The following is a 15,908-nucleotide window of genomic DNA, read 5'->3' as shown; positions in this document are numbered from 1 at the left end:
CCCCATCGCCATTTTGACCGTTTCGTCAAATGACGAATCTTTATAAATACACAGAAAATAATAAGCAGAGCAAAAAACAATGGAACTTATAACAAAAATAAAGTACATTAAAATATGATATTGAAACATGAGGGTCGGCACATTGTTTGGTTTATTTTTGCGTCTGCTGTCTTCGCCTCCCTATGGGACAAACCTATAGAGGGCGCTGGGTACGGACACATCTTTTTAATCAGATTGGTAGACTCTTTATGTTGATTGTCAGTCATTTTGTCTGCACACACTATTTTTTCAAAGCACTCAGTTATTTGCTATTGTTTACTGTTTAGAGAGACTGCATGCCGATTGAGGCAGTACTTTGACCGAGCATTACTGTGCAATGCTACAACCAGACCCGATTTCTTGGAGTCGGTATTACAACTGCGTGAATGTGGCAAACCAGTAAATACTGATAATCTCTCAGCATTGCAGTGCAGTTATGTTGTTTTAAGTATACAATAATGACAGAAATGTTACATTTTTATCAACAATATTCATAATTATAAACACATATAAATACCATAATTTTCACTTTTGTTATGACTATTAATGCCTTATGGCCCTGTGCTTTGTCCAAAAAAAGGAACACGCTTTCTTTGTCAAAGTAATAAATTTGAACACTAATATCACTTTGTCGCACGCTCTATTTTATTGGGGCTCACCCTGTTTCGCAGCAACATACTAATTTTAAGAATAAGTACAATGTATTTATTAAAATTATGATGGAACGTGGTGATGGGGGAGTGGTTGGTTGTCACCGTGCGTATTTAAGCTTTTGGTACAACGTTAACAGAGACAAAATTAAATCACCGTACATGTGGTCTGCGGTATGTTCCATTTGTTCGTACTGCATTAGGGTCTGTTGCTAATGACGGCCAGGTGAAACTTAATTAGTTATCAGACGCTATTTTGGATAATAAATGAACGTAAAACAATCACTTTCTAGAATACAGAGTGAATCCGGATCTTATTGTTTGGTTTTGTACAGCAAAAACCAAATTACCATTAGAGTACCCTGTTACTGCATATAGGTGTCTTCTATTGCTACACTGTGTTTTTTTGCCTCCACGTTGTAATGCTTGCTATCTATGAAAAGGTCGAAGGACGATGCTCCTAACTGTCAGCAACTCGGCATCATATTAAAATAAGAGTACACTATATTTTGCGCGCGAGATTCGTGAAAGATTTTGTGGGACCGCAGTGTAAAGCTGCATAGACCTGTCACTACTTGAAAATGGAGAAATCGTCTATAATGATCACATCTGCGCACTTGTCAGGTAATGACTTTTCGCGGCGAAATCAGCAATCTTCTGGTCTCCATGTCCAGATATGAGGCAAATTTCGGAAAGAAGAGCGAGAAGATACTGCGCCATGAATCATAACATTCGCTCTCAAAAGTAACTTTGAAATTGAACTTTTAAATTGACCCACTTGTGAATGACTGTTTCTGTTCTCGGGCCGTCCCATGTATGGCACTATGATTTGCAGCCAGGGTCTGGCACTGTCTGTGACAATCAAACTTCAACATCACGTAGAAGTCGTATGAGACAATAAAGTGTTTAAGCCAATGGAATATTAGAGATGTATGCAAGAAATTGTGTGACAGTTTAGTCACGGGGGCTAAAATAAAATCCACGTTTTTCTTTCGTTTGATCCTTTGTGAATTTGGTTGACACACCAATCTTCATTTGGTAGCATATTATAATGAACCACTATTTAATAGCGTGAGTTGCAAAAAAAAAAAACAGCAAAAAAAACAAAAAAAAAAAAAAACAAAACAAAACGAAACGAAACAAAACAAAAGAATATTTGTAAATCGAAATCACCATTACAAAATCATTACAATACCAAGTTCCAGATTTACCCTGTATTCTAAAATGAGATTGCTCCACATCCGTTCGTCTTTTGAAATAACGTCTAAAGAGAATTAAAATATCCTAAAATGAATAAAGACTTCATTCCACCTTTATGTAATAGCAACGGACAATTTTGCCCTACTCGCTGATATTGCGTGGAACTCTGCAGCTGACTGTCTTTTGAACACCAACGTATTAGAATATGAGAAAAAAAACCCATGTATTTGATGAAGTTACCTAGAAAACCATTGATTTAAATCACCACCACAGAAATATCACATCTGCCAGCGCGTACAGCAGTCTCAAGTTGATAGTCAAATGAGAGCTTACTCTTGCAAAGTATGAATTCGAAAAGTACATCATGTTACAACATTTGTCACCACACAAGAGCGAAGTCGTACCCTTATTTTATTCTTCCTTGATGGGGCAGCGGTTTAATAATTGAGCCATTGATTAATATTAAATGAATAGAATTAATTAATCACAATGAAGATATGCGCGCACACATTCAAACTGATATGCTGGTAGTATATGACATGATAATCCACTGAATCCAGAATAAAATTGTCAAGTATTGAGACTCTAGAACTGAATGAGCTAACACTTGAACAGCTCCCCGTAATGTTATAAGTCTAACCTTATCGGCCTAATTAGGTGGACCCAGTGAAAGTATGTGGGATGGGTTACCGCCGCACAGCTGGGCTATTTCAAAAATTTCAAAAGTTCTGCTTTATAGAGATCGATTATATCGGCTTATTTGCGCCATCCCAGACGCGCAAAATCGCTTTCTGTTATTTTGACCTGGTTTGACAGGCTAATCATCTTGTGTGTCTATCAAAATTTGTGAACTCTGACCTTATAAAGGGTGACTAACCCTAAGGATGATTAAAAAATCATTATTCCCTTTGCGCCACTGCTGGAGTAAGTTTTATTGACTTTATCAATATATTTCTCGGTGTTATTGTATAGTGATGTTGACATTAGCAACATGTATGGCCATTATTGCCCTGCCACCGATAACAATGACCACTACGTACCAGTACATCCAATGTGAAAGAATTAATTATTCACGAGGATTTAATTTCAGTTTTTGCAGGTAGGTGCAGTGTTAACCCGCTAAATCAAATTCAGGTGAAAAAATAGATACTATTGTTTGACTTGTAAACAGTGAATTTAAATCCAATTGAAAAATGTCTCCAACATAGTGAAATTAAATTAGTGTGGAAATTGCAGATTTTACAAGGACACACATTGTGTTGACAAGGTCGGTGAAAAAGGAATTCTTTCCAAGCTGAGACAATGCTCTACTTCCAGATCTGGCATGGAAGGCTGTAACGGTTGTTTACTGCGTGTGCTGTTTTCACTTTAATCGATTGTGGGCATCACCATTATCTTCCCAATAGTATATCTAGGCCGATATTTCTCATTGTCTTATGCTTAGTACAGTTTCCAAATGTTTTAAAGTCTTTCTCTCTGTTTCTCTATTTTTTCTGTTTTTTCTCGGGTACATCAATTGTACGCCTGCTGTAATTTTCGTTCCCGTTCAGATTCCAGCCAATCCACCGCATTGAGAACTGACCTGCCGAGTGGGCCAAAGCAAAAGTTCAAGCAAAGTTATCATTTTCAAATTAGGCTCAGTTTCGTAAAAGAGAACTAGACCATCGAATGCCATCACTACTGCCAAAAACCAGAATGTATCATACGACTATGTCGAGACAAAGGTAGTTGGCCTACGCGCCTCAGGGACAGATAGTCGAATCTCAAAATTCTAAAATTCTTTTCTGATCTACCTCTTGTGGGGTTCATTTTAAAGCTCCTGGAGAAAGAAAAACTTTCACCGTCTTAGTTTTTCGAAGATCCAAAATTTAATTCCCCCTGGAGTTAACACGGGAATGGCGGCCATTTAGAATTTCAAATATCGCAAAATGTTTGGTAATTTGTTTCGCTAGTTCCAAAATTTGCACGGTGACCCCAATTTTCCATTGTTGACTTGGTAAGAGAATGGTTGAAAGTTTCATTGAGGAAAGTTTGAGCAAAAGTTTACTGTTAGTCTTTCACCTTGAAAGCTCCAAGCTACTGATGAAGGCCAGGTCGGGCAGGGTACCCAGCATCTTCGCTTGCCAAGGTCTCCTCTCCGGGCAGCTGGATGCTTCCCGAAATCAGTTAGTGGAAGACTCCTGTCTGGCTATCGAGCCGTGCGAGCGGACGATTGGTACCCAGTAGCTGTGGGTCCATAGCTGCGGTGTTTTCAGACGGGAATCCTGCCTAATACGGGCTTATATTGATTTTTACTACTTTTGACCCATCTAACACTGTCGTAAAAATCAAAATCAGCCCGTCTCGTCTGAAAACACCACACCTATGGAACCACTGCTATATCTAGCGCTCGTTAGCGGGAAAAGGGAAAATTTAAAGCAACGAAAACCAAAAGTCTAAAGTAATTATGTCCAAGTAGGCCTACTAGTGTTAAGTCCTCTACTAGAGGTAGGTACGTACTGTTCATTCATATTCCTGTTCCCAAGATATTAATTTTTTACAACTGTCCGGTTTCTTGAATAATGTTCGGATGTCAACCGAAAGGTCACCTGCCAAACAGTATAAGTCAATTTCTGAACAGGTCTTTGTTAAACATTTATTTTGCACTTATCGTTTGCCCTAAGCTTACCTCAGCCAAATCCTGCCATGGACCCGCCATTTCCACTACTACTCTGCTGGCACAAGTTATGGCTGAACAATATTATAGATTTATCAAGGCAAGATATTAGTGGAATTGATAATATTTGCATTTGGGCTTAAGTGGTTGTATAGCATTTACATGCAGATAATCACTTTTACCTAATTTCCCGGAGTATTTTTTTGCACGGAAACAAGGGTTTAAAAAAAAAAAAAATTACATGTAGGGGGGGCCTAGATGAGCAGCTGCGTCTGTGACGACCCCTCCCCCCGACTTTGTCGTTCCTTGCCATCAAATTAACGTTGTTCTATTTGTTGATCTCTCAGCCGGGGTTTACTGCATGTACTGGAGCGAGCCGGTAAATACGCGTATAAACTCGCAGTTGCAGAATGTTGTGATGTTATAGCTAGAAGTTGGGCGGAGCGTGTTTTACAGAATTCTCACATCAGGCAACTCCCCCACCCACCCACCCACCCACTTTTTCAACTAAATAGGCCTAATTCATTATCTTTCCCTGGCCGAACCCGATTTACGCGTACAAAGTGATTATGACACAGGGTAAAATATTTTATAATTCAATGGTCAAAACTTCCACGACTTCGATACCTGCTTCTGTACAAAGCTACTTGCGATCGCGTGATGTCGCTGTTCCAAAACAAGGGGGTATTGAAACTGAATAAGGTGACGCGACGCTTGCGCGCGCTCATCGTAATCAATTTGAATGCAATATTCACTGAATTCAATTGGAATCTTCAGGGATGTGGACATAAAGGATGTTCGATAGAAGGCCTAAAATATTGATTGGCCTTCAAGAAAAAAATACTGGTATTGATAATTTCGCGATTACCGGATGTATTACGTTTGCATTTCGTGGTCACGCAGTCAGGAGTCTGAAATCAAATGCACGCTGTACTGTTCATTGTCTTGAAGGTTACCTCAGGAAGGTCACCGGTTATTCCAAGTTAAGAAAGGGAAGTGTAGCAGGAGAAATACAGAAATGGAAACAGAAATATAAAACGAGCCATGCATGGTAGCTGATGCGTACCTTTCAATTTATGTATGTGTGACACAAACAGTCGTAGAACATACCCACGGATAGCATTCAGCGCTATCCATGCATACAAGTTTAGAGATAGTCACCCCCAAGAGAAAATCGAATAGTCTGATATGAACGAAGCTTTACGATGATTCCCGATTGGAGAAATAACCATAGTGCATTGGAGTTTCACAAGGAGTACCTGTTTGCAACTACTACGCCGTCACAACTACAACTTACCGCGTTACATTTTCCCGTTTGTCGTCAATACTGATATCACATGGCGAAACCTGACTTAGAGGTATAATTTACTAGCACATTTCGCTTTTTAGACCGTTTAGTACATTTTGAAGGCTGCAATATTTTACGAATGGTTGCATTCGTGCGTCGCATCGATTCTGCGCCTCCTTGTTGGCAAGTTGGTCAATCAGCTCAGCCCCTTTTCGGATAGCTTATATCTGACCATAATACTGATTATGCATATATTTAATTCCTTACAGAGAATCGTCGTGAAGACGGATCGACATGGTCCGTTCGAGTGCTACATTCAGGTACGTGTCAATCAGATATGGTCAGTGTAATTTGCTTCATTCCGTAGGTACTCGACGGGGGCAAGTCCCAGGGTTCAAAAAGTTGGCGTGTGGTACTCAACATGGCCGACGATCTTACGTTGTATTCCTCGGTAATGCATTTTCACACGCAGTATGAAGTTGCAGATAAACTTTTATTACACTAAGAGATTCATCGACCACATCACCGAACGTGAACGTTCATAACAATCATCGTGCGCAATGCTTGCTCCAACGAGTGCGCGACGGGCATTGCCGGCCACACGTAACCCCGTGGTCTGTTGTTTGCTGGCCGCGGCTGGGTCAACATTGTGTCCTTTGACTCGTCGACATTGCTGACGCGACGAATGACACCCAGTAGTCATGGGTTGAGCACAATTTACGTTTTGGTCTGTAGCTACATGCCTTACTCTCCCAAACAGCTGATGGCTTGTGTAAACACACCAAGCAGACACAAAACACGTACAATGCCCGAATTTCCCCCAAACTTTTGCGGTCGTTAAACTATGTGAGTTCGTCAAGGATGTGGGTTTAGGATGATTCTGAACTCCATAAATTTATTTGGGGTATACATTATCTTAGTTACCTAGGCACAACAGCAACATCGTACGGTACTCGTACACATGAATAGAGACTTCACAAGTTGTGTTGTCGTCATCGTCAAAACACTGCCTCCACACTGTGGTCAAACGGATCAAAATAAAACGTAAAGTGGTCTTGGACTTTTGACACATATGCTAATCCGTTGTTTTTTTGAAACAATAGCAGTCAATAACCTACGTCTACAACAAACAAAGTTGTCCTTGAAAATGTAAACATCATGTCCAATTAGCATATCAATAGGACAGCATGTTGAAAAAAACAATAGTTCCTTCATGAACACAGTTACTCCACCCGCTGTGATCGTACAAAACCAAAGCTGGACGACCTTCGGCCACATGGGTCAGAAGTAGTTGCCACCTCAATGTACACAGCTAAGTTGTAGTTTTTTTCAGGGAAAATTACTGATAAAATCGGCGGTTTTTGTGCAATAAATGTCTGCCTATTGCACAAGATATGCTGTGCAATGAGCTAATGCATGTGCACATGTTAAAAAAATGTGAGATGCTGAAGTTGTGGAGTTTTCACTGCATAAGACCATGGAGGTACCTCCATGATAAGACTTTGTACCATCCCAAACTTCTCCTGAACAGACTAAAGTAATTGTGAAAAGCAACCAAGGTGATAAAAATCTGAATAAAAGTGCTGAAAAGTGTTGTTACATGTGGTGTTACTGTGATGCAACTGCTGCCTCACTGTGCAATCTGTTGACCATCAGATATGTTTTTCTGTTTATTTCATTCAAGCAAGGCTCTAGTAGAAACTACTTGTCCATATTAGTATGGTATTATGCTCTCACTATCTTGAAGCAAGGCTGTAGTGGAAACTGTCATTAGTGATGTGGTACCATGCTTTGACTTAGCACTTTGAAGGAATATCAACATCTAACAGTATAGACAGTGTTTTCCTCGAGTTGAAAAACCAGAGGCAAATTTACGTAATATATAATTCACACATTCATTTGTTCTGTAAATGTAATCTTTTGTATTGCTATTAACATAAGGATAGAATTGTCCAAAAACAATGGGAGTGGCCCATCCCTGAAAGCCCCGTTTTGTAAAGCCTAGTATATTGGACCCTATGTAAACTGATACGATTGCCTCCATGAAGTACAATATTTATCAGTTTGTGTGTGTGAAAATGTAGGTTACTAGAGCTTGAATTCTCGGACATTCAGAAACTCACGTATTTCTGTTCTTTATTGTTAGAAGTAGCATATTAATTTTTTTAAAGTGACAGTAAATTCCTCCCCCACCCCCCTTCCCCATTGCATAGCCATTGACTCCATTACCCAAACCATTGGGGGTGGGGGTGGGGGGTAGAAGCATTCCGTGTTTCGTGCCAGAAATTCAACAAAGGTTCAAAAATTTTTGCTAATTTTGGATTTAGGTGCGAAGGTAGGGAATAGGGGATCAGTACAGTAATGATGATACTAATTTGTACAGGTAATTTTTCAGTTACTCATGGTACCTGAATATCTCAAGAACATGAATGCTTTATCTCTGCAAAGAGAGTGTGAAACCGTTTACATATAACTGTTCTTGATTCTTCTGTCATTTACAGTTAACTGTACAATCAATAACTGTAGCTGTGTGCATTGAAATAGTACAAGTGAACTCTTCATTAGCACACGTACGGCAGATGTGAGCTGGCAATGTCCCTGCAATTCTCCCAGGATTACACATAGTGACTCAGCATAAGAGAGGAAATTTATGTCCCTCCCAAAGAAGAAATATGGATATATTGTAGCTGCATTGACCTGCTTTACAAAGCAAAAAGTGATGTCTACAGTCTTGCATTCCAGATGAAATAAATCTTGAATGGAAGACATCAAGCTTCAAGGCTATTCAAGCCTCTATTCATTATTACATGCCTAATTGGATGTTAGTAGGTAATTTTGTGAAGAGTATTATTGCCAGCGTTTCTAATCTTGTTTAAATGTTATTCCAGTCACTGATTATTCATTTCGCTTATCTTCTTAAACATAATTGATTCTGTTACTTACCCTGACGTTGGAGTTGGTCCCAGCACAAGCTGAATCTCTTGTGATGGATTGTTTGTGATTTTGAGAAATAAAGTGTATGTGTTATCAATGTGAGGTGAGACAGCATTTTAAAAGATCAGTACAAAGCAGTCTGAGTAAGCTTACTGGCTAATGGAATGATCACAAAAACACTTTATTCTCTGGTCACCAAAAGTAAATTTTTCCGCAGTGTTTTGTATCAAAACTCTGTATTGTTATCCATGAAAGATATGTAAGTACTTCCATGGTGCAAACCACAGACCCTAGGGTCTATGTGTAAACCGTCTGACAGGTCATTGCATGCAGATTGATTGCTGTACTGAGGTAAGTGTTGGGTTTGTTTTCACTGAGAGTCGTGACAACTGCAATGTCTTGCTGAGAAACAAATGGTGATGATTTCCCAAAATCAACACTTGTACATTCCCAGCAGTGCTCTGTTTTGACAATAATCATCAGGCTCATCTAAAGATGAGAGTGCAGGTGTTTCTGTATATGCTATCAGAGAAAATTGTCACAAGATGCCAGGGTGATCTGGACATCAAATGGAATCACTGGGAGGGCAGACCAATGTTAGTTAAACTTTCACCTCTATGACTAACTAGCAAGTAAGCACGTGCAACAAATGATGGCAGAAAGTATTTAAAGTTTTTGAAGGCCATGCAAACTGTTTGGCAAGTCACCATTTGACCAGCCACGTCTTAATATTTACTCTTCAAGGGCCCTATGGTAGTTGCTAGTATACAACACCATTGAAACAATGTGCGCAGGCTATCCGGTGTGCAAATGAGTTGCATACACACTCTATCTTATAAGGGAGGCAAATGTTCTGTTATGATGTATTAAAACTTGCTTAATTAATGTGCCAAAAGTTTTCAGGTTTTAGAGTTATGTGCTTTACATAGTAATTTTTACATTAGGCTGTGTACGTTTGGAATATTATTTAAATGCGAACACACTGCTATTCAGAGATCATAAAGTTTGATATGCAGTGTTGACCTTATTTTACATCTTTGTTCAGAGAATTGGGTCAACTCACAAATTTCCGATGCAAATGTGAGATCGGTGTAGAATATCAGGTGATATGTTAGAGAGATAGGTGTAGAAGATCAGGTGATATTTCTAAGGTTCAAATGTCAGGTCAAAAAAGCTATTTACCATCGCTTTACAGCAATTCTTCAACTTGTGTCTAGGTGTACGGTAGCATGCATGACAAACTAGGCATGTATATCACATAGTCCCTCCACTATATTTATGGTACTGGCACTGTAGACTTTAAACATTCATCAACACATGCCTCGTACCTTTCCCTGTGGCAGACAGTACTGTACGTTTTAGAAAGCCATAGAATTTCACAATACATTTTGTGAATTTATCTGTGCAAATAGATTTATTATTAAACATTCTCTCTTTTCAAGTCTTTTGTAGGCATGGTGCATCATAAACTATCATCGGATAATGTAACAGCTCATTGTTCATTCACAAGCTTGCACAAAACTCTATTTACTAGTTTAATGTTTTCCTTCAATATGAAAAATTTTCAATGTTAGTTCAGACCTTTACTGCAAAAACTCTATATAGGTGAACATGTACATTCAGCGTTTGTGGAAGTAGCTCTTGTCATTTTCAGCGTCGGTGTAAACAGGAAATTAGCAGACGAGGTCTTCTTGAAATATTCATGGCATTGGATAACTGAAATTGCTGTGGCAACAATGTACATATATGCGTACAATACTACCAGATAATATCCCATTTCTCAGTTGTGGCAGCTGCATGTTAGGGATGAAGCTTTCTGACTGAGAGTCCGAGAGTTGATTGATGTCATGGCTGGAAAAAAAGACTTGTTTCCAAGTACCGTACTCGTCCGAGTATAAGCCCCCGGTTCGGCAACACTAAACAGCTGCATAACTAGGGGAGGGGCTTATACTCGAGCAACCCCATGTTGTCCGGCATGGACGCTTAATTTATGCTAATTTTATGCACGATTTTTTTCAACACCACTCGATCTTTCTATCGCTTTCAAAATAGACTTACACATCCAAAGAAACTGATTGTACAATCTCTGAATACAGAAGTGACATTTCGGTGAAATTCAGCGTCAAAAAAAACCCCCAAACTTGAAACAAAGACGTCATGTATGCTGCTGATCAACAGTAATGTGAACAGGCATGCATTGCCTACACGGAAAGGCAACTCAATATTCCAGTATCAAACTGTCTACATCTTGTGAAAACAACAACATAGAAGTGAAAATTGTAATAGTCACCAGGAAAAGTCTTCACAAATGAAAGGATAAATTGCTTCAAACAAAAGAAACTGCATGTTTCAAGCATGAAAACATCGTGGCTGTGAATGAAAATGAACAATGGCCGACGTGAGTGAGACTATTCTATTTAGGCGACGGGGGTGAGCAGGGTGAAAGAATCAAGATAGCACTGGGAAAACGTGTCATTTTTCTTACGATGCTGTCAAGGGAACTCCAGTTTCCCATTGTTTTAACATCTTTTAATAGTTTTTTTATTATCTAAAAGTAATTTTACCAAGTTAAATAACTAAATATACTCTCCTAACCTTTCTGTATTGGAGTTACACTAGGGTAGGGGCTTATACACGGATGTAATGCATTTTCTAAAATCCTCTGAAATCAGTAGGGGGGCTTATACACGAGCAGGGGCTTATACTCGGACGAGTACGGTAACTCACTTCAGTGCTTTCAATGGTCGGCTGATTGCCTAGAAATAGGGGATTTAAGAATACTGCAATATTCATACAGCTTGCCATCAGTATAGTTTTTTCGACATTGCCTTTCATTTTGGAGATTATGGATTGCAAATGATTTTAATACATAGATTTCTGGTTTGCCACTCAGCGTTTTTCATCATTGACAATTTTACAAATTGAAGATCTGAGGAAAAGCAGTGTGTGGGTGTTTGGAATGGTTGGAGTTAATGATATTCCGCCTTCACCAAAACCAGATTAGATTTTATAAATGCGCAGTTGAAGGTGATCAGCAGTTAGTGTTAAAGCAGTATACTGTAGTTTCGGTACCTCAAAGAGAGAAAATATCGTTTTCCAGTTGTTTAAATCAGTAATTAGCAAGTCTTGTTGCTCAGCATATCCGAATGCCAATTCTACAAAAAATGTTGGACAAATGAGGTGGAAATTGCCAATGATGAAGCTGAGGCCAATGACCCCTGTTGGTTGATAATCCTCATCTTTCATACTGTAAACTTTACATGTATTATTTTTGACACCAGCTGTTGAACATCTAGATTAAGAGCATGGGCTTATTGCCTTCATAAGTGATTACTGGTCTCATAAAATATAGCACCATTGTCACAGTGAAAGACAGAACCATGAATTGTGATGTACGTGGTGGTTTATGGAAGAGCTTGGGTGATTGAAAGCTAACTTTGGAGCAAGCAGGCATGGCCAGTAAAATTGTAATGTGTGTTTAGACTGTCCACATGAAGCAACCAGGAAACTGTGTTGTTAACTCTGGTAACAGCTCGAAGTGTATCATCAATATCAGGCATTACAATATGTGACAGATTATGTGATATCTTTAGTTTGATAAAAAAAATGATATTGCAGAAAAAAGTTATTAAAAATCAAAAATAGAAGAAGAAAAAAAAATCACCATTTGATTATGAGATGAACATGTATATGATGCACAGCCTCATAATAAGAAACTGTATGCAAATGCTCTTCAGGAACTTATATTCCGTATATTGGAGCTTAAATGTGATTTCCCTGTTGGAGGCCCTATCACTATTAGTAAGGGAAAATGGGAAAGTAATGGGGAAAGTGTTCAAGGCTTGGCTTTCGTTCCACGGATGTTTAGTGATCATGTATCTTCCGGCGCTGGAATATGACCAGTGGAATATGATACTGTTCGTATCCCGTCTGTACAATTGATTCAAACATGTAACTAGGTCTTGTGTCAGCTATGACCTCCAAGGTCAGGCACTGATGTGTTCAATGTCGTATCCTATCAGGTGTTGAACCTCCAGGGTGCCCCCATCAATGGTGAGTTTTAGAGTGTGCAATATGGTTCAGTACTTGTACTGCTAATGTGCTATTGATGCCAGTGTTCGTCTTCACGGTCAACAGAAGTGCAGTTTTGATGGAAATTGTGAGGATTGCCTGTTCAGACATCTGTGAAAACCGCATCAGGATGCAAACTGAGCAGGTACTAGACCTGATACTCAGGGGCAGTCAATTTGATCATTATCTGTCTCATTTGATATCATTTGTCTGCAGGTGTTTTCCCTACCTCAGTAAATAGCACTGGTGACACGCATACACCAATGATAACACCAGTGGGATAACAAGTCTGCAGGTCTGTGAGGGGTCATAGGTTAATAAAACAGGCACACCCACCTCTGTAGTGTGTAAAACGTATGCATTTTGTATCAGTCACTAAACTTGTCATTCTCACAATAAAACTGCAAGATGTTTGACCACATGTAGCTGTGGAATATTATCACGACCTTTCAGTTTTTATAGATATTTGTAAACTGGCACAGTACATGTACATTAACCCTTTGAGCGCCAAAGTCAATTTTTGCCACCCTTATAAAATATACCTCAGTCAATTTTTGTCAGATTTTTGCCAAAATTTTAATAAAAAACTGAGGCCAATGAAATATTGTTTTCATTTGGTCCAAAATTATCAGAAAAATTACAGAAAAGTTTATAAAAATTGGTAAAATGTTGGACTAAAATTTTGATGGGAAAAATACAGCACTCAAAAGGTTAATCAGAAAATTTGGTTGTAAAGTATTGGGTAAAAATCATTATGTACACACATGAACTTGATGTAAAATATCGTCGTCGTGTGTGAATATGATTTAATGGCTGAATACGATGTTGTTGATATAAGAAAGATTTCATAACAGTTGCACTTTCACTTTCAAGCTCTCTGTTCATAAATTCATGGCATTTAATCATATTGGTGTAAACTTCATGTAAAGTACATGTACAGTGGTATCAGTGAAAGGTTTTGAGTTGCTTAATAATACATTTACTTTATATTCTCGTATTGCGTTTTCTGAAAACCCAGATGTGTGTATGCATCAATATCAATGTTTGACTGAGTAACATTAATAAAATGCTCACCCATTTTTGTAACATAAGTTTTTAATCATAACAGGTTTTCACTTTCATTAATACATCTGAAAGTAAATGTCAGCAGTGATAATAGTCACAAAAGAGTCGGTGTTCAGTGAGCGTAATAAATTTAAAAAAAGAAATCTAATTAAAGGTTTTTCTATCAATGTCCCTTGGTAAAATCTCTTACAGAACAGTGAGAATGAAAGGGGCTACTGGGCATAGAGATAAGTCTTTTGAAAAAGTGTTGATTAATAAAAATATGCTTTCACTGGAATAATATGAAATCATCATCATATATTGTAAATTCTTTTTACACTTCACTGGAACTCTGATCTCTCTACCTTTATCACATGATGTACTTTTATTGATCAGTAGTGTAACTTAATATAGTACACGTTGAAGGACAAATAACATGTTTTGGCAGAGGGACAGCAAATATCTAAAGAAACAGCTTATATGAAGCAAGCGTAATGGAGAGCTATTGCATCATACTTTGGATCAGATATGCAAAGAAGTTCTAGCTGCTCCGTGAAATTAAATTTTTTTCTGACATGTGTAAATGTAGGTTGTACCCAAGTTGTTTGTGTGCATAATGTACAAAATGTAGTTGTTGAGTTTGCAAATAAAGTGCATTCAGTTGCTCGATCTTCAGGACAAAAATGTGAGACATGACATGTGTTCAAACATGTTTTTTTGGTGACATCCATCTCAGCTTGTATTACTTTGTTCACCAAATATAACTGCACCACTTTGTGTGACATGATGCCATACCAAATACATCACTTGCTCAAAAATTGCCCATTCATTCAATTTACAGTATGTTCATGTACCTGCCACTCGCATCATAGATTTGAATTTCATGCATGGAGTGATGTGTGTTGTACTCCTCAGAGAGTTATACAGAGCAGAGTGTGCAATGACCCTTTCTGTTCTCTTCCATAGTGTTATGCTGATCAAAGGTCATACACATTGGTGTCACACTATATACCCACATTTCCTCCATGTTTGTGAAAGAGTTGCATGTATGCTTGTGGAGACTATTTTGAGCTGATAAATATCCCAGTATTGATTCAAAGCAACATGGCAATTGTACACATCATAATCAGATAGTATGGTGCCAGTATAGTCAGGATATTGCAAGTTCATAGTTTTGAAATTAGAAATAATCTAGGCATCTGATAGAAGACCGTTCAGTTTGTCAGAATCATCTTGTGTAAAAAGTTTTGAAAAAATGCTATACTTCACTGTGCACCAAGGATTTTATTTTTATATGAACAAGTTGTCTAATTTTGATTCTGTCAGTGGAAATAACACAAATATGTCATTTCTGCAGTGCTGAGAAACTCAAATGCAGAACAGTATAGAGACCAGCAGGGACATGTACATGCACCTACAACGCTGGCACACATTTGTTCATGTGTGCATGGTCCTGTTAGAACATGCATTAAGAACAATAGGATGTGTTGAAAATAGCAAATGGCAAAAGGACCATATACCATTGATTGATTTTTACCAGCCTACGGTTTATATAATATACCTGCACTTTTAACCTTTTTCATTGATCAGACAATGTGTGTCTGTGCTTATACACATGGTTTGTTGAACTGCATGCCCATTGTGGCATTCTGAAACTCCCTTGGAATATGGGAAATACCACAGGTATTTCCACTGTGTTCATTTTCTCAAGGTTCCATTGGATAAACTTAAAACATGAAACAAAGTGGTAAACCAAGTATTTTGCATGTACTGCTTGTAACTCTAGAGCCAAATGAAATTTACCTAAATTACCAGTACAAATATTGTATTTGTAGGTTGATTGTAGCTGTGTTCACCAAAATTCCAGCAGTAGCAGCTGTGCAGCGGCCTCTTGTTACCAGCAGCATCAGGGAGAACTCTGGTTTTCCTCTTAGACATTGTGTGACTTGTTAGTGTTTAGGTATAAAATAAAAGTTCCCCCTGCTTGACCCAAGCACCTGTCTTTCTTCTGTTACATGTATGTACA

The 15,908-nt window shown here is 38.4% G+C and overlaps 1 protein-coding gene across 1 annotated transcript in view; it reads left to right on the top strand.

Moving 5' to 3' along the window:
- The first annotated feature begins 5,745 nt into the window (after positions 1-5,745).
- Positions 5,746-15,908, top strand: part of LOC139120270 (uncharacterized protein ZK1073.1-like) — a 56,768-nt gene continuing 46,605 nt past the window's right edge. Inside the window, exons 1-2 of the mRNA XM_070684550.1 lie at positions 5,746-5,903; positions 6,103-6,153. Coding sequence (XP_070540651.1) covers positions 5,883-5,903; positions 6,103-6,153 — 72 coding nt within the window. The 5' untranslated portion in view covers positions 5,746-5,882. The remainder of the gene's footprint in view (positions 5,904-6,102; positions 6,154-15,908) is intronic.

This window comes from Ptychodera flava, chromosome 20 (genome assembly GCF_041260155.1).
Source record: "Ptychodera flava strain L36383 chromosome 20, AS_Pfla_20210202, whole genome shotgun sequence".
NCBI lineage: Eukaryota > Metazoa > Hemichordata > Enteropneusta > Ptychoderidae > Ptychodera > Ptychodera flava.
The sequence above is the reverse complement of the archived record's forward strand: the minus strand, read 5'-3'. Positions and strand labels throughout refer to the sequence as shown.